This window comes from Pavona decussata, unplaced genomic scaffold (genome assembly GCF_977016875.1).
Source record: "Pavona decussata unplaced genomic scaffold, jaPavDecu1.1 SCAFFOLD_691, whole genome shotgun sequence".
In the NCBI taxonomy this organism is placed as follows: domain Eukaryota; kingdom Metazoa; phylum Cnidaria; class Anthozoa; order Scleractinia; family Agariciidae; genus Pavona; species Pavona decussata.
In genome coordinates, this window is record NW_028145893.1 from 22,501 (window position 1) to 45,394 (window position 22,894).

The 22,894-nt window shown below is 39.0% G+C and overlaps 2 protein-coding genes across 2 annotated transcripts in view; both read left to right on the forward strand.

The window, feature by feature from the left end:
• LOC146449003 (adenosine receptor A3-like) overlaps positions 1–5,814 on the forward strand; it is a 15,055-nt gene extending 9,241 nt beyond the window's left edge. The window contains exons 2-3 of the mRNA XM_085102054.1: positions 4,444–5,537; positions 5,771–5,814. Of these exons, the coding sequence (XP_084958180.1) occupies positions 4,444–5,400 (957 nt within the window). The 3' untranslated portion in view covers positions 5,401–5,537; positions 5,771–5,814. The remainder of the gene's footprint in view (positions 1–4,443; positions 5,538–5,770) is intronic.
• The window catches only part of LOC146449004 (opsin-VA-like), a 47,100-nt gene that overhangs the window by 9,240 nt on the left and 14,966 nt on the right, over positions 1–22,894 (forward strand). The window lies entirely within an intron of this gene.

Here is a 22,894-nt window from a genome sequence, read left to right on the forward strand (position 1 = left end):
TGTTTGAATAAAGTAAGAAGCGATGGCGGTGAGCCGCGTGCGTAAACGTAAAAAGTTGAACAACGCTCAACTTTTTACGCTTACGCAAGCCGTTGATACATCGCTTCTTGCGGTGGATTTTCACTGTCTTGTAAATTTTACGTGCATACAGATATTTATTATATAAAATTTAGTGGTATATCGAGTGGTAGCAAATCGATAAAGACGCTATCCCGCCAGTGGCGATATCATTTTTATCAACACATGTGTGATATCATTTTTGACCAATCAGCTCGCATTTTTTTGGCGCGCTGTCAACCACTTGTGGTTTTCCGAAGGGTTTCCGCCGTTTGGCTGTCGTTTGGTCTTTTGGGAGTTTTTGAGTTGGTCTTTTTGCGATTCGAAGTTAAGTTTATTCTAAAATGGAGACAAGCTCAAGCAGATTGGTCAAGATCACAGATAAACTGATCGAATTTGTAGAAGAACAAGAAAATCCGAATACAGAGAGGAAAACTGCGTACTACGTCGAGTTGTGTTAGGGTAGTTGAAAGCAGGGATGAAAGCTAGGACGGTATGTTCAGATTTACTTGTATACTGTAAGCCAAATCTCTAACCATATTTAACATGCCATTAGTTTATACCAGGGATCCCGGACCTACCTGTTTATCCGTTTTCTATTTATATAGATTTTATTTGTGGCCTTTTCGCCTAGTCTTACTTTGTATTGACATAACTCGGCCTGGTTTACGATTGATACAAATAAACAACTGACTGTAAGCTTATTATATTCAATTACAAGCCTTAGTTTTTGAAATAAAGAACAAGGCATATTTTGCTGTATTTTGAGGAGTTTATATAATAAAAAGAAAATTACATGGTCGCTTGGAGATACGAAATTTCTCTTCTCATGTTGAAAGATATTTCACTCGTTCGCTGCGCTCACTCGTGAAATATTTTTCAACACTCGAAGAGAAATTTCGTATCTCCGCGCGGCCATGTAATATCCTCTATAAATTTAGCTGGCTTTACGTGCGTAAACACAATAAGATGCGATGTGTGAGCCGCGTGCATAAACGTAAAAAGTCGAGCGTTGTTCAACTTTTTACGTCTACGCACGCCGTTCGTATGTCGCTCTTTATTTTGTTTACGTACCTAAAGCCAACTAAATTTACGTCGGTACACATGTAAAATATACGCGACAGTGGAAATCCACCTTTACAAGGAGAAAACGAAACAACAGAATTTAACCAAAAGGCCCATCGCATCGGTTTGCTCTTTAGAAGAGGGCACAGAATTGAGTCAGCGAAGTGTGCACCCTTGCTAGCATTCATCATTGGTTTATATTGCATACTTCATACAAGCTACCCGAATGAAATACTGATGAAATATGTTGTCGCGTTTTATCCTATTTTTGGTTTTCACATGACGTCATAAAAAACTGAAATTCATAACTAAACACAATTTTGGGTTTTTATCTTCATCACATATAAGAAAATCTAAATTTCCATCGGCTTGCTTGTTTTCAGCAGGATAGCATTCTTTGTTTTGAAAATAGAGCAGTTTGAATTTTAGATTTTTGCGCAGTGCGTGACAGAAGGATTGCTGCTCTAAATATGTCACGTACATGAAAACATCGATTCGCCTCGTGTTTTTTTTTTGGTGTGATCAGCTAACATGTAATAGAAGCGTTAATGTCAATGTGTGAAAGTTCAGCAGAGAGAAGAAAGGCTTTGAAATAGCTAAGGTAAACTCCAGATGTTTTTGCTGGTTTCCGGCCGCCATGTTGGTGCCCATCAGACGGGGCACCAACATGGCATCCCATACTAAACTCTGTAATTTTCCGTGGTACATTTTCTCCAATAACTCGATTAGGAGATATCGCACAGCCCTGTGGCTTTCACACGTTGTTTATGTATCACTCCTCTACAACATATCAATTTCTTGACTTTATCTATTAAATGGTTGAGGATTTTATTTTTGCACTTGCGTGACGATGTGTGAGGTGAAAACCACCTATACGCGTTTTCTGCAGGAAAAGAACCCATCTTAGATATTATCTATCTTTTAGAGGCTTTATTTGGTTGATACATCCCTCTAAAACGATCGACAAATCAAAACGTTGATACTTTTGTCTTTGTATAATTGTTAGTGAGCCGTTGTGTTGTTGGCACTTTAATACTCAGTGTTATAGATAACTAACATGAAAGCAATGGAAAGTTTAATTACTAGTCATATCACCTTAACCGAGCCTCCTTGTATAGGAATAAAAGGTTTACAGTTTTCCGTCTCCAAACGTTTCTGCTGAGTCTGTGCAAAACTAAAACTGCTTCTGAATAAATTGATCTATTTATCAAATGCAGAAATAAGGGACCGATCGTTTATTAAGTCCTAGGGGGGGGGGGGGGGGGGTGGTTTTCTAAAAAACCGAGTGTATGAAAATTTTACCCACATCATCAATGACAGTTTGAAAATTCCCCCCCCCCCCCCCCCCCCCCCATGGTTGGCCTGGTTGTTGAATTGTTGAGAAGGTCCTGGGCACAACGCTTGGTTACATTGTATTCAATACAAGGCTACCAAAATATTTTCGGAAGTTGCTAGCTCTCTGAATCTGAACTGGCAAGAGAAACGATTTAATAGGATATGAAAGAAATGTGATGGTATATTTCCAGCCTGGTGAATGAATGAGAATGATGATTATTCTAGAAAGTGACGCAGCCATACTCGGAAAAAAGAAATCCGAGTGCTCCTATCAGAAGTCGAACCTAAGACCTTCCGATTACTAGCTCGGTAATTTCGAATTCGAGTACTAGTTCATATCCACACGTTCGACATTCCAATCCTAGCAGTATGCAGGATGTTTGTCCCATCAGTGAACCTGTAGTTTAATGGCCTTAGCTCCCACGAGTCTCCTGTAGCTCAGTGGTAGAGCATCCCAACTAGTAATCGGAAGGTCTTAGCTTCGACTCCTGATAGGAGCACTCGGATTTCTTTTTTCCGAGTATGCCTGCGTCACTTTCTAGAATAATCATCATTCCCGATTTAATAGAGTTTAGGCGAAATTCAAGCAAGGGAACGTACCTTAGATCATCTCTTTAATGTCTCGATAATAACGATGTTTTGTTATTGCTGGAGTCTATTCTTCAGTCGTCAAAAGAAGGTACACAGAAGGTCAACGCAGCTCGGGGTTTGAGAGCAGTACAGGAGCTTTTGATGTATGGGTGTGGATATATAGATTTTGAAGAAGCCTACAAGTCATGTACCATCCCTATTCGTCTTTTAGTCATTTTTTTTTCCCCAGATAAACAAGCCTTCAAAGCAGTGCCTTCAGAGATAAACTGCGTGATGGAATACACGGTTTGCCTCTCTATGTCATTACTCAACCTATTACGTGCAAGATCTTTGTCGTTCTGAAGAATAGTAGCGATATGGAGAAGTTTCTAGTCGATTTTACCAACTCTATGATTGATGACAAAGATAATTGCTAAATACATTTAGTGGGTACCTTTTGTATGTCTTAAAATTTTACCCCCCTTATTTTTCGTACAAGGTAAAAAATTACCCCCCAAAAAAGAGCTCGTTTAAAAAAATTACCCCGCCCTCCCTCAAAAACCACCCCCCCCCCCCCCTCCTAGGACGTAATAAACGATCGGTCCCTAAGTCACAACGAATTCTCACATGGTCAACTCAGAGGTACCCAACGACAGTTTTCTCTCAAATCCATTAAAACGTAATGTTAGGCTATCTGGAGTGCCTTTAAAGCTCTGTAGGTTCATTTCAGGCAGCGCTATAATATTTTCATCTGTTCGGTCATTCTAGGGGAACTTGAGTCTTTTCGAAATTACTAGGGCATTTTTGTCCCATTCTTGAAAACCTTAAGTCTTATTGTCCTTTCCGAAAATCTTAGCTGACCTTTGTTCGGTACCCGAAACTAAATTTTTATCAATCAGAAAACATTAGGCCTTAAACTTCCCATATCGCGAACGTTCGAGGTGAAAATTCCCTTTAGAAAATTGTAGGGGATTAGGGGCCTTCCGAACAGATAATTTACCGAAAAAATCCCCTGGGTGCCCCTGTCAACTTGCTTGTACGAAATCGCAACAGGGAGGAGTAATGTACACTGCACGCGGTAATATATTCGCAGGATGAAAGTTTTTTTTTAGAACAAGATGGAACTAAAAACTGAATTTTACACATACCCAGCAAAGGTTATCCAAATAACACAACTTTCTGCTGAATAAGTTCTTCAAATGTATGTCTCAAAAGCAATCAAAAGTAATAATAAGGTTGGGAATCATGGCACAGTAATTTTTTGTGAGATCCAGCGGCTTTTTGTTTTAAACGGCCGGGTGACGACGAACAAAAACTACTACTTGTGTAGTAACGTGTGTATATATTTTAACGAAAACTTGTGCTTTATCCTTCTATAGTTCTGATGGAATTTCTTTCCTTCGATTCCTTCTACAGATGGTTAATCCTTCGTATCAGCAAAACGGAACACAAAATGAAACAAGTTCCCTGTGGTTATCTTCATCTGAGTGCATTGCCTGGCTTACAGTATACATGACCGAGTCTATTGCTATAGTAATAGTTAATTTCCTTACAGCTATTGTTTTTATTAAAACCCGTGGTCTCCGTAAGCGCTCCATGTACCTGGTGATCAACCTGGCAGTTGCAGATATGTTCGTTGGAGGATATGTGGGAGCGTGGAATTTCTTTAACACCGGAGTTGGTTGTAACTTTTGGCAGAACAACTTGTCTTATTTAGGACTCTGGCCTAGCGTGATATATGCCGTGTACAACACGTTTATCTTAACCACGATAACAAACCTCGCTGCTATTTCTTTGGAACGGTTGCACGCCACGTTTCGTCCATTCAAGCACCGCCTCCTCAAAAAGTGGGTATTTGGAGGAGCTGTTGCACTCATTTGGGTTACAGCTGGACTATATTCAATTGCATGCCAAGTTATTTTGAAACTGGTAGATTGGAGCCAGATTCTGTATTTGCTTGTGTCTTACTTAACCTTATTTTCTATTTGCCTGTTTTTTATCTTTGTTTCCTATGTTTCCATTGCTGTTAAAATTAATTGTGGAGCCCGCCCTCAGCATCATGGTGCAGCAAGCAGAGAGAAAAAACTGACTAAGACATTGTTCATTATGACTGTGGTATCATTAATGTTGTGGTTGCCTTTTGTTGTTTTGAATTATCTTTTCTGGAATGGTTATTCGTCTGTTACTTCCCTTTCTCTTTCAACGCGTTTTCGTTTAACTTATGCCTTTCAATTTTTATATTTCGCAAACTCACTTGTTAATCCAATATTATACGCGTTTAGAATGCCAGAGTTCAAAAGAGCTCTGGTTTCACTTTTGCGTTTTAGATCTCAGCCCGCAGCAGTTCAGGACTTCCCTCTTGGTGTCATGTAAGCCGCAAAGCTATACGCGGGCCACTGCAGGCCACACTACTCCCAAGTAAGGAACGTTGCCGGTGCAGAGGCAACCGGAGCAGTTGCCTAGGTAACTTAGTATCCAAGTTCGTCTTTTTACAGATATTTATCTATTCGGTAGCCATGGTGTGTCTGTGTGTGAGATCGAGTAGAAATATTGTCTTCTTTTCAGAATTGGTGTCTTCTGATCTAGCTGCGGGATGTTACAAGTACTTGAATTGTATTTCTTTATTTGTTTAGGTTAATCAGCTCATTATTAGGAAAGGGAAGTTACGGGGAAATTTAGACACGGAAAACATTCGGAGATAACTTTAGGGTCCTTATGGCTCAGTGTGTGAAAGGAAAACAAGCTCTTGTCCATTAAATTATTGGGCCAAAAGTAAGAAAAGAAATGTTATCGGTTAAAAGCTTTAGCTTAAGTGACTGTGCAACAAACTGAACGTATCTAAACAGTGCGTACTAATCTGAGGTTCAGGTTATATTTTAACTCACCAACAGTGTAAATCATTTACACTGTTGGTGAGTGTACCCGGGAGGAGGTATTCAGGCATATCAGTGTCGGGGAGGTGCGAAGATCTTTCTTTTGTTTGAAATTAAAGCTCACTGACTTGTTTGGATTAAACAATTTTGAGTCCAGTTTTAGCCTGATAGACTTCTTTTGGGTTTAACAACTGGACTCAGTCCTTAATGCACGTCCATCAAACTTGGGCACCTTCCCTGAGCAATGTATAGCAGTTTCATTTTCCAGGAAAAGAAAAGAAATGTATCTCGTGTTGGCGGCAAACTCTTCAAAATACATGAAGCCAGAGTATTCTAACTTATTTAAAACAGAATTAAGAATATTCATTTGTCCGGCGTAGTTCATTGTTGAATAACTAGCAAATGAAATTAGTGAATGTATGACAACAGTCTTTTATAAATGAAATTGAACAAAATAACTATATAAACAGCAGATTCTTCGCTGTATGTAAATTGAATGAAAACAAGGATTGACTGAAGTTTATTTTCTTTCCTATATTCGTAATTTATACTCATTACTGAGGGGTGCAATGTATTATAGCATACTGTATCAATTTCCAGATATCAATTAGTTAAGTAGCACAAAACGTGAAAAAAGAATTAATGAATACCTCATTATTTTAAAAAATAATATAGTGAGACGACGAAGTCAATCTCCCTTTGCGTTAGCTCACTTGTTAGATCAATATGAATTCAGTTCATTGTGACTCAGTTTTAAATTACTTACCTAGGTCTAGTCCGTTAATTACTTTAATAAATTTGTATTTTTGTTTAGCTTTATGCTTTTGCAAAACTGTAACAGTTAATTTTGTCATGTAAATAAATCTTGATGCTGGCACTCTCAGCTAGCTTGTTAGATCATTATTCAGTCCATTGTGACTTTTAAATGATATTTAGTTTTAGCTTGTTTCCTTTATCCAAATGCTGATACTTTGTTTAGCTTTACGCTTTTGCAAAACTGTAACGGTGTGTTTGATTGACCCTATTCCGAAATAGGAATACAAGCAATGATGACAAGAAATCCCTCACTGATAAAAAGTTTTGGGAGTTACTGGAGTACGGAGACGGCTCTTAAATTCTTATGTATCAGTGATAGTTTGCAGAATTGGCCTCACAAATTCCTCAAAAGAGAAATTTAACAGCTGCTCCGCTTATACTTATTCCGGAATAAGGTCAATCGAAGGCAACCTAAGAGTTTATTGACATGTAAATAAAGTTTGTTGCTGTTGCTATTGTTTACGTTGTCGATTTACGAGCTAATAAGAGTACCTTTCACCCTTGGCTAACAAACTGAACAACACCGAATTTCAAGATAATAACTTTGGATTATTTTCGGATTTTCGGGATTGTTTTCGTTTTATACGAGACTATCCATGCTGTAGATAATTCGCTATGCAGCGGATTAAATGTACTCCAACCGATACATTTTTTTTTCAGTGGGTAAAGTTGTCCGCTCGTTCAACAACTGGGGGAGACGATTAAAATCCCAGTGTAGATAACACACCCGGCGACTCCAAGAAAATGGACTGAAAACTGACATTGCTTGCAATGAAGGGTTATGCACTATCCTTACCACAATCTATAATTTGTAATGACGTAAAAGATCTCTATAGTCGTCCCTTTCTTTTTAAGTCCCTTTGCCTTCTAATATGCCCTTCCTCTCCCCTCCCCACTTCCGTTTGGAAGTCTGATGTCTAAATAAATATCCTTTCTCTCTATGAAACTGATTACAAATTAAAACTGATGGAAATATCATTTTGTTCACATCATTGAGGTTAGTTCTCACCTCGCCTTTATTTCCATGATAGATTATTATAAACAAATTCAACACTGCCGTCCTGTCATTTCGCTAATTATCCTTTCCCCTTTGTACCTTTAGATCTGTGACCAGTAAGCGGAAATTTTTTGTTGCCGAACGCGTACGCTAGAAAATTTCAAAGCCTTAAGATGTTAAATTCGTAAGCTTCCTCAAACGAACAGAAGAGATGGATCCCCTAAATATCTCTACGTATACGCTGTCACTTTTAATTAAATAGGCAAGCTCTGTTTGCAGTGCACCCTGTTTAAGCTCCCTCATCCTCTTATAATCCCGCTTTTGGAGGTATTAGGTAGTTAAAATAGAAAAGTAGTTTGTAGTTTTTGAAGAGGACAAGGTATTGAATTAAAAGATAAACCTGTTCATTAATATTTTCGCCATCAGTCGTCACACTTCACGTGGGCATACTGCATTAAATAGGTGAATTTTTATACGCCCAAGACGTAACTTGCCGACTTTTAAAACTACTGACATTAAGTAGTACGTTTTTAGTTTTAGTTGTCTATGATAACTTTTACCGTTAATTTTTTCCTCTGTGTTCAGTGGTCACCTGAGTGGTCGACTGAATTTTACTTATGCCGTGAGGGGGTTAGTTTCTAAAGAAAACGTGGTGCTGCGTCGGTGGGAAATAGAAACGACTGCTTGCAGGTTTATCAACAGAGTTGATAACTCAAGATAAATTGGCCACCGTAAAGAGATTCGAGTGCTGACGTTTCAAGCGTTAGTCTTCGTCACTAGAATATCTTTACGGTGGTTATTTACCTTCAGTTATTAACTCTGTTAATAAATTAAACCAAACACGAGTTTTACTCAAACAATCGATTAGAAAAAATAGGCTTTTTAAATAGTTTTTAACAAACAAACAAAGACATTACGAGAAAATGTTAAGAACCTTGAATATTTGCGAGGAGCATAGCTTTCTAAGAGTGTGTTGATAGGAAACAAAACAAATACTTGTAAATACTTGCTGGAAAATACTGTTTTTCAAAGAGCTTTAACACCGAAGGATCTAAAAGGAGGACTTCGTTATATTAATATACATCTCCAATGGTTGGGCGGCTGGGGGTTAAGGCTTCCTATATATACCTAGTGTTAAATACTTTTTTTTTTTCTATTTCATGGTCCCCTAAATAAAAAAAAGGAAACCTTACACTAAGTGGAGGAGACGAGCAAGAAACTTCAGATAACAACATTCCGCTTCGCGGAGAAACCACAAAAAATGCAACATTTTATACTATTCTTGAATACTGATATGTTTTGCCTGATCTGGATCCAGACCTCTCGCTATTCTCGACTTGCATGTTAGGAGTTACTTGTGAACCTAAACAAAAATCAGCATTTTATACTGACATGTCGTTCAACAAAGGCATTGATGACCCTCCCGCGATTTTTTTTAAATTACCGGTAGATATACCGGTTCTTTCTTGTCCAAACCCTGCGCAGTTGAATGCATACAACGTTCCAACATTAATGCGATGGGACGTGGTCTATTTTGAATGTGATTAGTTCTCACTACTGATTATTCCTTGATAGTTAGCGATTCAATGCGCAAACTTCATCGTTGGACGAATAATTATTTGTTTTGTGGACCAGAAAATTTCTGCCGCCCTAGGAACCCTAGCCTCTGCGATCATATGGTAACCAGCCTTACTGAGGCTGGTTTCATTATGATCGCAGACGATCGTTCAGATGGCAGATCGCAAACAATCGGAGACGATCGCAAAAAAAGCTGTTTCCATGTAATCGCAACGATCGCAGAGCCGACCGTTGCCATAAATTTCGGTAAGAGGAAATGACAAATATACAAGCGCGTGTACGCTGAAGAGCAAACAACATGGCGGACGTGGAAGAGAAGAATTTGCTGCAAGCAATTTACTTCTTCTGTTTGTCATGAAGCGACGTCGTCGTCGGCTCCAAAACCGTCGAAAACATCGGTTTTGAATTCGATAACGACCGTATCGAGTTCTTATGTTGCGAAAATTGGCCTACGCTTAGTTCTGAAAGAGTTTAAAAGACCGTTTCTTTAAAGCATTCGAACGAATAATAATAATCTTTATAATAATAATAATCTTTTATTAGGAGGCTTACGTGCACTAAATGTGATTTTCAGTAAGGTCCTATAAAGATTAAATATACAAAAGGTTAAAAAATACAATATACAAGACAAAATTACAAAATGATAAAAACAGCAATTCAAACTAGAAGCTGAAACTACAAAGACTTAATGATCATCGATGGAGTTAAAAACTTCAGATTGATAAAAAATAAAAACATGATAAAAGCAAAAAAGCTAAAACTACAAAAATTCTTACCGATAGGGTTAATAAAAAAACCTGGCAAACATGTTTCGCTTAAAAGTAGCAATATTCGGCGCATTTCTGGTCTCTCTCTCTAGTTCATTCCAGTCTTTTAGACAGTGATGGCAAACTCTCTGCTTTCCCCAATTTCTGGTAACACGGGGTAGTCTGAGCATGTCTTTGTTCCTTGTATTATAATTATGAATGTCACTGTTTGTTAGTAAATTCATAGAGTGGTCCATAAGTCCATTAATGCACTTGTAAATATATATACAACGATGGTAAGATCTACGTTGCTCTAGGTTCAGCCACTTTAAAGTTACCAGGGCATCAGTAGCTGACGAATAAAGTGGCCTGTCTAGAATAATTTTTGCGGCCTTGTTCTGCAAAACCTGTAGGTCGTTCATAAGAGTCACGTTGTTCTTGTCGCCCCACACAAGATCGCCATAATCAAAAACTGGAAGAACATGTACTGTTGTAGAATAGTAGACGAGCGGTGAAAGGTAACAAATGTTTAATCCTACGTAAAAGACCTAGTCGCTGATTAACTTTAGAAATTACATAATCTACATGATCAGACCATGTGAAGTCTGAGGCCAGCATAATCCCTAAATACTTAAACTTATTTACACTATCAAGATCACAATCAAATATAGATACAGACAACGAGGAAACATTAACTAATTTTCTGTTGCTTCCGATTAACATAGATTTGATCTTTGAGAGGTTTAGTGTAAGTTTGTTCTCCTTTAGCCACAATGCTACTTTATAAAGATCCTCATTTAATTTGCTCTCCAGCTGGAGTGGCTCTTTTGAAAAGCAGTAGAGAACGGTGTCGTCAGCATACAGTGAAACCTCGCAGTGTTCAATAACAGCAGGGAGCTCGTTAATATATACAAGGAAGAGCAGCGGACCCAAGATGCTTCCTTGTGGAACACCGAAAGTGACGGGTAGAGCTTCAGATAATTCATTCTCACAAGAAGTTCGCTGTTTCCGATTACTCAAGTACGATGTAAACCACTCCAAAGCACTGGTAGAGACTCCAACTGATGACAGCTTGGACATCAAGATTCCATGATCCACCGCGTCGAACGCCTTAGTGAGATCCAGGAAAGCCGCACCGCAAATGTGCCCTTTCTCCATGTTAAGTAGGACTTCATCAGCAAAGCTAGACAATGCAGTGGCTGTTGAGCGTTTCGAACGAAAACCAAACTGATGGTTCTATCATCTGCGATCGTCTGCGATCGCGATCGCAAGTTTAGCAGACGATCGCAGAAGTATGTTTTCCTATGATCGCAGACGATCGCAGACATTATTGCGATCTGCGATCCGCAATCATTAAAACAGCAATAATTTTAAATAATTCAAAGGCGGTCAGCTATTGTAAGGTCTCCAGCCAAGAAACGATAGGGAGTGAAACGACTACCAAAATTAGCAACTTGTTTGGGGTTGCCTTACCCGAAAAAAATGCCGAAAAGTTTGTTAATCCAAAAGACAAAGTTTTCTTCTCGCGTAAACCGGGAAATATTTGGCGTGAAAACAAAAAGAATCAGAAACATATGTTGCTCCGTCATGAAAAAAGTTGCCACGACAAATGATTCGTTTGTGCCAGAATGGAGACAGATTCAGTTTACGTGAAACAAAATTTCCTCAATGTGTTGTCAGGTTTTCCAAAGACTGCACTAGTGTCAGACTTAATTCTATTGGTTGAAATCTGAAGGTGGATTTCCACTGTCGCGTAAAATTTTACGTGTGTAAAGACGTAAATTTAGCTGGCCTTACTTGTTTGAATAAAGTAAGAAGCGATGGCAATGAGCCGCGTGCGTAAACGTAAAAAGTTGAACAACGGTCTACTTTTAACGTTTACGCAAGCCGTTGATACATCGCTTCTTGAGGTGAATTTCCACTGTCTTGTAAATTTTACGCGCGTACAGATATAAATTAAGCTGGCTTTACGTGCGTAATCACAATAAGATGCGATGTGTGAACAACGTGCATAAACGTAAAAAGTCGAGCGTTATTCAACTTTTTTTATGTTTATAAACGCCGTTTATATGTCGCTTCTTATTTTGTTTACGTACCTAAAGCCAGCTAAATTTAAGTCGGTACGCACGTAAAATCTACGCGACAGTGGAAATCCACCTTTACAAGGAAAAAACGAAACAACAGAATTTAACCAAAAAGCCCATCGGATCGCTCTTTAGAAGAGGGCACAGAATTGAGTCAACGAAGTGTGTGCCCTTGCTAGCATTCATCCTTGGTTTATATTGCATATTTCATATCTGTGACCCGAATGAAATACTGATGAAATGTATAGTCGCATTTTGCCCTATACGAGTTTTCTGCAGGAAAAGAATCCAGCTTAGATATTGTTTGTCTTTCAAAGACTATATTTGGTTGATACACCCCTTTAAAACGATCGACAAATCAAAGGGTTGATATTTTTGTCTTTGTACAATCGTCAGTGAGCCGTTGTGCAGTTCGCACGTTAATACTCATTGTTACAGATTACTAACATGAAAGCAATGGAAGGTTTAGTTACCAGTCATTTCACCTTAACCGAGCTCCTGAATCTTCCTTGTATAGGAATAACTAGTTTACAGTTTACCGTCTCCAAACGTTCCTGCTGAGTCTGTTCAAAACTAAAACTGCTTCTGAATAAATTGATCTATTTATGAAACGCAGAAATAAGTCACAACAAATTCTCCGCTCGCGGTCAACTTGCTTGTACGAAATCGCAACCGGGAGCAATAACGTATACTGCACGCGGTTATATTCGCAGGATAAAAGTTATTAAAAAAAAAAAAAAACAGATAGCACTAAAACTGAATTTTACACATACCTAGCAAAGGTCAACCAAATAACACAACTTTCTGCTGAATAAGGTCTTCAAATCTGTGTCTCAAAAGCAATCAATAGTAATAATAAGGTTGGGAATCGTGGCGCAGTAATTTAGTAGGAGCCAGCGGCTTTTTGTATTAAACGGCCGGGTGACGACGAAAAAAAACAAAAACTACTATTTGTATGGCAACGTATATATAATATATATTTTAACGAAAACTTTGTGCTTTATCGGTCTTTGTCCTTCTATAGTTCTGATGCAATTTCTTTCCTTCGATTCCTTCTACAGATGGTCAATTCTTCGAATCAGCAAAACGGAACACAAGATGAAACAAGTTTCCCGTGGCTCTCTTCATCTCAGTGCATTGCCTGGCTTACAGTATTCATGACCGAATCTGTTGCTATAGTAATAGTTAATTTCCTTACAATTATTGTTTTTATTAAAACCCATGGTCTTCGTAAGCGCTCTATGTAAATGGTGATCGACCTGGCAGTTGCAGACATGTTCGTTGGAGGATATGTGGGAGCATGGAATTTCTTTTACATCGGAGTTGGTTGTAACTTTTGGCAGGACAACTTGTCTCATTTTGGACTCTGGTATAATGTAATATATGCCTTGTACTACACGTTTATCTTAACCTCTATAACAAACCTCGCTGCTATTTCTTTGGAACGGTTGCACGCCACGTTTCGTCCATTCAAGCATCGCCTCATCAAAAAGTGGGCATTTGGAGGAGCTGTTGCATTCATTTGGGTTACAGCTGGACTATATTCAACTGCACTCGAAGTTATTTGGAAACTGAACCTATTCAGCTATTGGATTGTATCTTTCGCTTCTTTCATTTCTATTTGCCTATTTTTTATCTTTGTTTCCTATGTGTCCATTGCTGTTAAAATTAATTGTGGAGCCCGTCCTCAGCGTCATGGTGCAGCAAGCAGAGATAACAAACTGACCAAGACATTGTTCATTGTGACTGTGGTATCATTAATGTTGTTCCTGCCATTTGTTTTTTGGTCTTTTCTTATATGGCTTCATTATTCGCTTTTTTCGTCCCTTTCTTCTTCAACGTATTTTCATTTATATAATGCCTTTTCATTTTTATTTTACGCAAACTCAATTGTTAATCCAATATTATGCGCGTTTAGAATGCCAGAGTTCAAAAGAGCTCTGGTTTCACTTTTTCGTTGTAGATCCCAGCCCGCAGCAGTTCAGGAGTTCCCTCTTGGTGTCATGTAAGCCGCAAAGCCATACTCGGGCCACTGCGGGCCACACTACTGACAATTAAAGGAACGTTGCTGTAATTGACACTGGGACGGCAATGCAACTAATCCGTGAGCTTTATTGGTCCTGCACTGGAATTCGAACGCATCTACTCTTGAAATTGAAATTCTGGCGAAGGCCAAGAACGATGAATTGTTGAAGAGTTGGGTAAATGAAGATGATAGTGATGGCTCGAAAATGTTTTCCAGAACACAGCAAAAAAATGAATCGAGCTTAGAAGGATGAGAAGTCTTGTGAAAATCGATCTGACGAAGAGCGTTGATAACGAGAAAATTATAATGAGTGGTAGAGGCGCCAAAAACCTTAAGTACAAGCAAAGGCGACTAAAATATGCAGCGCCGGGGGAATGCGTGATAAGCATAATAAGCCAAAAAAATCTAAAGTAAAACGAATGTTTTCGTTTGAATCCTACAGTAGTCAGTGCAGAGGCAACCGAACCAGTTGCCTACGTTACTGACCTTCCAAGCTCGGCTTATTATAGATATTTAAGGCATTTGGCAAAACATACCGTAAAACTTAAAACACATAAAGGAAATATTTCGACTATCGGCAGCTATGGTGCGTCTGTGTGTGAGATAGAGTAGAAAATTCCACGGTCTTGTTTTCAGAATGATTTCACTGAAGATACGCCTTAAAATCTGGAGATTACAGACATCAATCTGGAGACCGGGAGATTCGGTTCAAAATCTGGAGTCTCCCGGATTATCCGGGAGAGTTGACAGCCCTGGAAGTACTTGAATTGTGTTTCTTATTTGTTTATGTTTCAGCCATTATTAGAAGAGCAAATTCCGAGGAAATTTAGATAGGAAAACATTTGGAAAACATTTGGGTCCTTATGGCTCAGGGTGTGAAAGCAAAACTAGCTTTTGTCCGTTAAATTATTGCGCCAAAAATAAGAAAAGAAATGTTATCGGTTAACAGCCTTAGCTTAACAAGTGTGCAACAAACTGAACGTATCTAAACAGTGCGTACTAGCCTGAGGTTCGGTTTTTTTTATTCACCAAAAGTGCAAACGTATCCTTCCCCATCCGAGAGGGGGTATCCAGGCATATCGGTGTCGGGGAGGTGCGAATATCTTTCTTTCTTTTGTTTTGTTTTGTTTTTGTTTTTTTTGAAAACTCACTGACTTAATTGTTTGGATTAAGCAATTTCGAGTTTAGTTTTAACCTGATAGACTTGTTGGGTTTAAGAACTAGACTCAGTCCTTTGAACGTCGAGAAAACTTGGGCACCTTCCTTGAGCAATGTATAGCAGTTTCATTTTCCAGAAAAAGGAAACAACTGTATCTCGTGTTGCCGGAAAACTCTTAAATATCCAGGAAGCCAGAATATTCTGACGAATCAGTTAAAACAGAATTAAGAATATTCATCTGTCTGGCGTAGTTTATTGTTGAATAGATAGTTAATGAAATTAGTGAATCTATGAAACAGTCTATTATAACTAAAAGTGAACAAATTAAATAATTATAGAAAGAGTAGCTTAGAAATTTGCTTTATGTAGATCCAATGAAAACAAGTATCAACTGAAATTCACTTTTTTTCCTATAGTCGTAATTTTTACTCATTACTGAAGGGTGCAATGTATTATAGCATACGATATCAATTTCCAGATATCAATAAGTTAAGTAGTACAAAACGTGAATACCTCATTATTTCAATAAATAATATAGTGAGACGACGAAGTCAATCTCCCCTTGCCTTAGCTCACTTGTTAGATCAATATGAATTCAGTCCATTGTGACTCAGTTTTAAATTACTTAGCTAGGTCTAGTCCGTTAATTACTATAATAATATTGTGTTTTTGTTTAGCTTTGTGCTTTTGCAAAAATGTAAGAGTTTATTGTCATGTAAATAAATCTTGATGCTGGTACTCTCAGCTAGCTAGTTAGATCATTATTCAGTCCATTGTGACTCATAAATGATATTTAGTTTTAGCTTGTTTCCTTTATCCAAATGCTGATGCTTTGTTTAGCTTTATGCTTTTGCAAAACTGTAACGGTGTGCTCGATTGACCCTATTCCGAAATACGAATACATACAATAATGACAAGAAATCCCTCACTGACAGAAGGTTTTGGGAGTTGCTGGAGAGAGTACGGAGACAGCTCCTAAATTCTCATGTGTCAGCGATAGTTTGCAAAATTGGCCTCCCAAATTCTTAAAAAGAGAAATTTAACAGCTGTTCCGCCTATACTTATTCCGGAATAAGGTCAATTGAAGGCAACCTAAGAGTTAATTGACATGTAAATAAAGTTTGTTGCTGTTGCTATTGTTTACGTTGTCGATTTACGAGCTAATAAGAGTACCTTTTACCCTTGGCTAACAAACCACACCGAATTTCAAGATAATAACTTTGGATTATTTTCGGATTTTCGGGATTGTTTTCGTTTTCTGACATTGCTTGCAATGAAGGGATATGCACTATCCTTACCACAATCTATAATTTGTAATGACGTAAAAGATCTCTATAGTCGCCCCTTTCCTTTTAGTCGTCACACTTCACGTGGGCATACTACGTTAAATAAGTGAATTTTTATTCGCCTTAGACGTAACTTGCGGCCTTTTAAAACTACTGACATTAAGTAGTACGTTTTTAGTTTTAGTTGTCTATGATAACTTTTACCGTTAATCTTTACCTCTGTGTTCAGTGATCACCTGAGTGTTCAACTGAATTTTACTCATGGATGAGGGGGTTAGTTTCTAAAGAAACCGTGGTGCTGCGTCGGTGGGAAATAGAAACGACTGTTTGGTTTATTTGCTAAACCAAAAAAGAATAAAGGCAAAATCAGCATTTTATAATTTTCTTGAAATTACCGGAAAATAAACCGGTTCTTTTTTGTCCAATTCTGGGCAGTTGAGTGCAAAACGAAGTCTATTTCTCAATGGTTCTCTCACTGCTGATTACGTAATAATTATTCCATGAGCGCGCGTTGGATATGAGATGGTAAATAGCCAACGAGACGCGAAGCGCCGAGTTGGCTATAACCAGTGTCATATCCAACAAGCGCGAATGGAATAATTGTTTTATTAAATTCTCCCCGTTTGGATATTGATGTTAAAGTTTAAAGAATTTTATTTTAAGTAATTTTTTTTTTTTTTTTTTACCGGCTGTTGAGGTAACTTCCGACCAAAGCACGCGAAACTTCATGATCACATGACACGCGCAGCTCCTTGCAAACGGAGTTGAATAAAAAATCGAAAGCGAAGTTGATCGGACACAGCCGGACATCTCAAATTTAAGAAACGTTCAAGTGTACGAGTAAAAACCTTTCTGAGACAAGAATTCAAGTGCTTTTGAAGTTCCAGCTGATCGAGAAGCGTAATAGTTGTGCACATTTGAGCAAATGTTTTGCGGTGTGGTGCCGAGCGAAGGAAGGGATCAAGGACGGTTTTTTTTTTTTTTTATGCTGAACTGAATTCCTCGTAGTCGTTTTAAAACACTTAAGGCAAGCCGAATCCAAGTGTACGAGGTACAACCTCACTGAGACAAGCATTCAGTGCAAGTTTTTAAACTTCGATCTTATCGAGAAACGTAAGAGCTGTGCACATTTGTGCAAATGTTTTGCTGGCTGAGTGGTGCCGAGCGACGGAAACGAACATTATGGCCGCCGCTCGTACGGATTTCATGGATGAACTTTTGTAACTGGACCGGAGTCCTCGTAAATGCGTAGAAACAGAAAGGCAGGCATTAAGCTCTTCTTAAGAAATTTCTTCGATCGGTTTTAACCTCTTGCCGCCAGGATTTGCAAGCCATCCTGTGATCTAAATCGTAAAATCGTGCAATTTTTCAGATTTTAAATGAAACTTCGGAGATACGTACCATTAAATAGTGTCATGCCGAACTTTGTGGCTTTTGCTGTTGTCATTGTCTGGTATTTCTTTCCTTTCCTTTTTTTTTCTCCATTTTTCTGAAGAAACTTTCGCTTCCCGCCGAAAAAAGTTTTTAGCTTAGCGACACCTGGGGCAGTCGTTTTCCATATAAGGTCAGATTACGGTATGTGAGCTGATAACCGGGATTTAGTGAACCAATCACAACGCTAGAAATGCAATATCCGAGGCTGAGAATTTAATAATCTTTGATAGTCATCGATTTAACGCGCGAACTTCATTGTTGGACCACTAACTGTTTGGTTTTTAAACCAGAAAATTTCTGCCGCCGTTAAAACCAGCACAAGCAACATTTTATTGCTCCAATATTGATCGGCACGTACAACGTACCGAACCACATACTAAACTAATACATAATCGTGCTAGTTTGTAGAGAAACTGTGGTATATAACCGTGTTAGTTTCTAAAGAAACTGTGGTACTGCGTCAGTGGCGAGTAGAAACGAATGCATGGTTTATCAACAGAATTGATAACTAAAGGTTAATAGCCCATTTTACAGTTATGCTTAGTGACCTGGTCTTGGATTCTAAGCGAGGCTGGGGGTGACCTTGTTTTGATACAAACCTCACTGCTTTTCATATGTAGATCACGCTGTTCTTATGCTAACTAGTTGGATTTACATATTAAAAGCAGTGAGGTTTGTATCAAAACAAGGTCACCCCCAGCCTCGCGTCCAATCCAAGACCAGTTCACTAAACACACAACTGTAAAATGGTCTATAGGTGGATTGCATTTCCGCCAGGTTGGTGTGCAAAACAAAAGAAAATTTGTTTATACAGTATGCATAAAAATGGAAGCTAAGTCCCAGAGGAGAAAAAAACTGATTGTTCCTGTACACCAACATGGCCATCATGACGTCACATGCATGCAAACCATCAATTCGCCACCGTAAACTAAACTTACCGGCACTGCCTTGCGCGCCTGATCGATCGCTTACAACTCGGCCCATTCCCGGCTCTGTCTCCTCTTCAGCAGTATCATCATTGGCTAATTCAGCGGAAACACGTGACACCAGATAATCAGCAAGAGCTCTATAGATCTGCTGACTCAGAACGGGTCGATAGAGGGCTGGGAACAGGGCGGTACTGTAGTTATTATGACCGGAAAGTCGATATCTGTGTTGAAAGCTCTAGCCACACGTGCACGCACAACAAACTGAAATGAAAATTCAAAACATGAATATTCTGAAAGAGAAAATCAGTCTGGTTAACTTAGTAATACATAGCTTTCTACTGGGTTCCTTCGAAGCCTTTCCACTTGCGGGACAGTCATTTAGTACTTTTATAACGATACTATTTTGTCGCAACAAATTTTCGCGAATTTCACGAGTTTGTTAACCTCTGCTTTACTTAGACCAGCGTCTTTGTTTCTTAATGCGAGGAACTGCGGGAAACGCAGAAATTTGACGCATAAAAGACATTTTCTTACATGACAATGTTTATTTTGAGGTCTTTAAAATGAACTCAAGAATTCATCAACTTCTTACACCAATCAGTAACTTAAAAAACAGTGACGCTGTTGTGATCGCCTTTGCTGATAGATCATCAGTCGGTTTTTGACAAGGAGAGCGGTATTTTTTCGTTACTGATGACTGGGAGAATCGTGTCAAACATACATCCGAACTGGTGATATAAATTAAATATTCCCATAGTTACCCTTATTTTATAGGAGATATCGATGCAGCCGAATCCCTCTGTCGTAGGTTGAACTGAAGGAATGGTGAACGACTCAAACTGAATATCGCTCTCCTCCCCCGGGGCAAGTCCACGCTCGTTCTTGACGACGTACAGCTTCTCTGTGACTGAGCGTGTGGTATCTAAATTGAATAGATAACGGGTTCTTCTTTTAGAATGAGACAATTACTGTGAAATACTATAAATCTGTGATACCATGTAAAACGTTGTGTTCGTCTTGCTCCGCCACGACTAGCTGTAGTTATTTGCTGGGCAAGTAAGCCACAATATGATATATTAATTTGCCGACCGGTTGGCCCAGTTGGTAGAGCACCGGGCTCCCGTGTGGGAGGTCGCCGGTTCAAACCCCGGCCGGACCAACGCTCAGGGTCTTTAAATAACTGAGGAGAAAGTGCTGCCTTTGTAATGACATCTGCAAATGGTTAGACTTTCTAGTCTTCTCGGATAAGGACGATAAATCGTAGGTCCCGTCTCACAACCCTTGTTCATGATTACTTTGTGGGACGTTAAAGAACCCACACACTGTTCGCAAGAGTAGGGGACGTAGTTCCCGGTGTTGTGGTCTGGCCTTCTATCTTTCACACTCATGCTTGGGTTAAGTGGGTGGGTGGGTGAGATCTAATATGGACCGATAGCGGCTGCCAGAGGCGCCTTCACATGCTGACGTCCGATCTCACTCCATAGAAATGTAAACCGCCATGAGACTTGGTGATGTGTGCGGTATATAAGAATTCATTAATTCATTCATTCATATTATGAAATAAACATTGACTGATTAATACAACCACAGAATTAAGGATTTTTCAATTGCCTGTAGAAAGCAATTTCACTTTATTGCCTTGGTTTTGCTATAGCACGCTCCGTAATTGGTTTAGAAAACTCGCGACACTTTCTTAGCCAATGGGAAGCCAAACCAAAACTAATCGTGACATTTTCCCGTGCTTGGCGCCTGTATTTGCTTCCAGCTCTGATTGGTTGTTGACGTTCTCTGTGATTGGCCAAAGTAATTATTTTGGGTTTGGTTTTACGACACTCGATAGACCCTTCTCCAAAATGGCGGCAACAGATTTGAATGAGTTAAAATTGAACTGAATGAAAAACTGATACCAGCACTGGAAAAAGCACCTTTACTTTAGTAAACTTGCAAAGGTTCAGCATATTAGGTGTTATATCAGCTTAGGAAATGTAAGATGAAATTTGACATATTCACAGACGTTTGTATGACTGGGGGTATACGTCATATCCCCAGTCATACTAACGTCTGTAAATTTTTCATTTTTCAACTTACAATTTCTCAGGTGATATTACACCTGATATGCTGAAACTTTGCAGGGTTACTAAAGTAAAAGTGCCCTTTCTAGTGTGGTATTCGTTTTTAATTTTAACTTGATTGAATTTTCGGCCGCCATTTTGGAGAAGGGTCTATTGAACACCGCTCTCAAGTCAGCTACAATTTCTTAATTTGTGGCCTTTTATACTGGCGGTGTCACAGGTAGGAAAATCAAATCAAATCAAATGCGACAAATTAAAGACCCGATGATGATCAGCATCTTATTTCAGTCTCCTTTCGATACATCTACTTAAGAAAACACGCAGATCGTGAGAATATAAGAAATGATAACCTAAGATAAACCGTCTTGATGTGAACAATGAATTCTCCCAACCACTACTATAGGAAATAAATAGAGAACGGTGAGGAGAATAGACATCTTGATACTGGTGATTAAAGCGGTAACGCTCCAAGCGGACGTTCACAGTTAGTTCTAAAAAAAAGTGCCTAATTGGCCTGCCAAATTTTCGCGGGTAAAATTATCACGATTCATCAAAGCTGTACTAAAACTAACGCTTGAAGCACACATCATCCAATATACACAGAAAGAAAGTTTTATCGCCAAAACAACCACTCCCCCACTCCTAGACTACGGGAACTGTCTTGTTGGTCTCAGGGATAGTAATAAATCAAAGCGGCGAAAACCACAAGCGCGTGTGACAATCGCCTGATTCCGAACGTTGCGTCCTTTCGAACGAGTCGATTTTTAAGCGCATTCCCGTGTATCGCCTGTCCTATTATTCCTACGAGAAATGCGTCAGTACTCCGAGTCTGCCCTGCTCCCGAACGGGGACTAAACACTGTAAGGTGTCCTGGACATGTTCTTACCACGTTTTGATGTTAAATTGACGGCGGGGCCTCAGACGGCTGTAGTTTCACTTGAGGTTGGAATTGAGGGTTCAGAGTAAAATGTTATTACGGCGGAATTGGTAAAGCCAAAAAACTGCATTTTGTTCAGTATTTTGCCGGATAAGGACAAAATTAAGGAAGATGCCTCCGTTTGCTATTACACACACGTTTTGCGCATCTCGGGATGGTCCGAGAAAGTCGGGTTTCTTGACGGCGATGCCTGCTGAAACAGAGATAATTTGCGTGGTTTATAACTGCGAGGGAAAAGCAGATCTTGGCAAGGGTTATTGGAATCCGAGAGAAACTTAGGGGTAATCGCAGCATTTTTTCAGAAATAATTAAGCTTCAAGTTGGGAAAAAATGTCATACATCGTTTTGTATTTAGCCCATTTTAGAATAATTACTGGTTAATGATCTGTAATCGCTAAATGAACCAGCACTCACTACAAGATCATTTTATTACTGGAGTCTCCATAAGATACTCGCTGTACGGGAATTAAAACAGCCCCTCCCAGCTTGACACAGTTCTAAAAGGAAAAATGACATGACAACAAGGAACGATAACAAAGTAAAATAAAACGCCGAAGGAAAAATACGAACGAACCTTATCGGTGATTCTCTATGTAAAATCCAAAAACGCAACGATACGACGACCAAAATACAGAAGCAACGAAGAAACGTAAATCGCCAAGCACAAACACTAGAAATGAAATTTACAACGACGCTAAACTAAATTTATAAAAAAGAGCTAAATCCCATGACGCACGTGACAACGAGATAATACAACAGAGAAAAGGAAAAATAACTGAAGAAATTTACATAGCACGGTAACATGCCGGCTCCGAAATGCGCACGCAATATGGTAAGCCTCTCCAAACAAAATAAACAAAGACCAAAAACTACCTCTTCAAGAGGCATAACTTGCGGATACCACGCCGCAAGATCGAAGTCGTTGTTTTA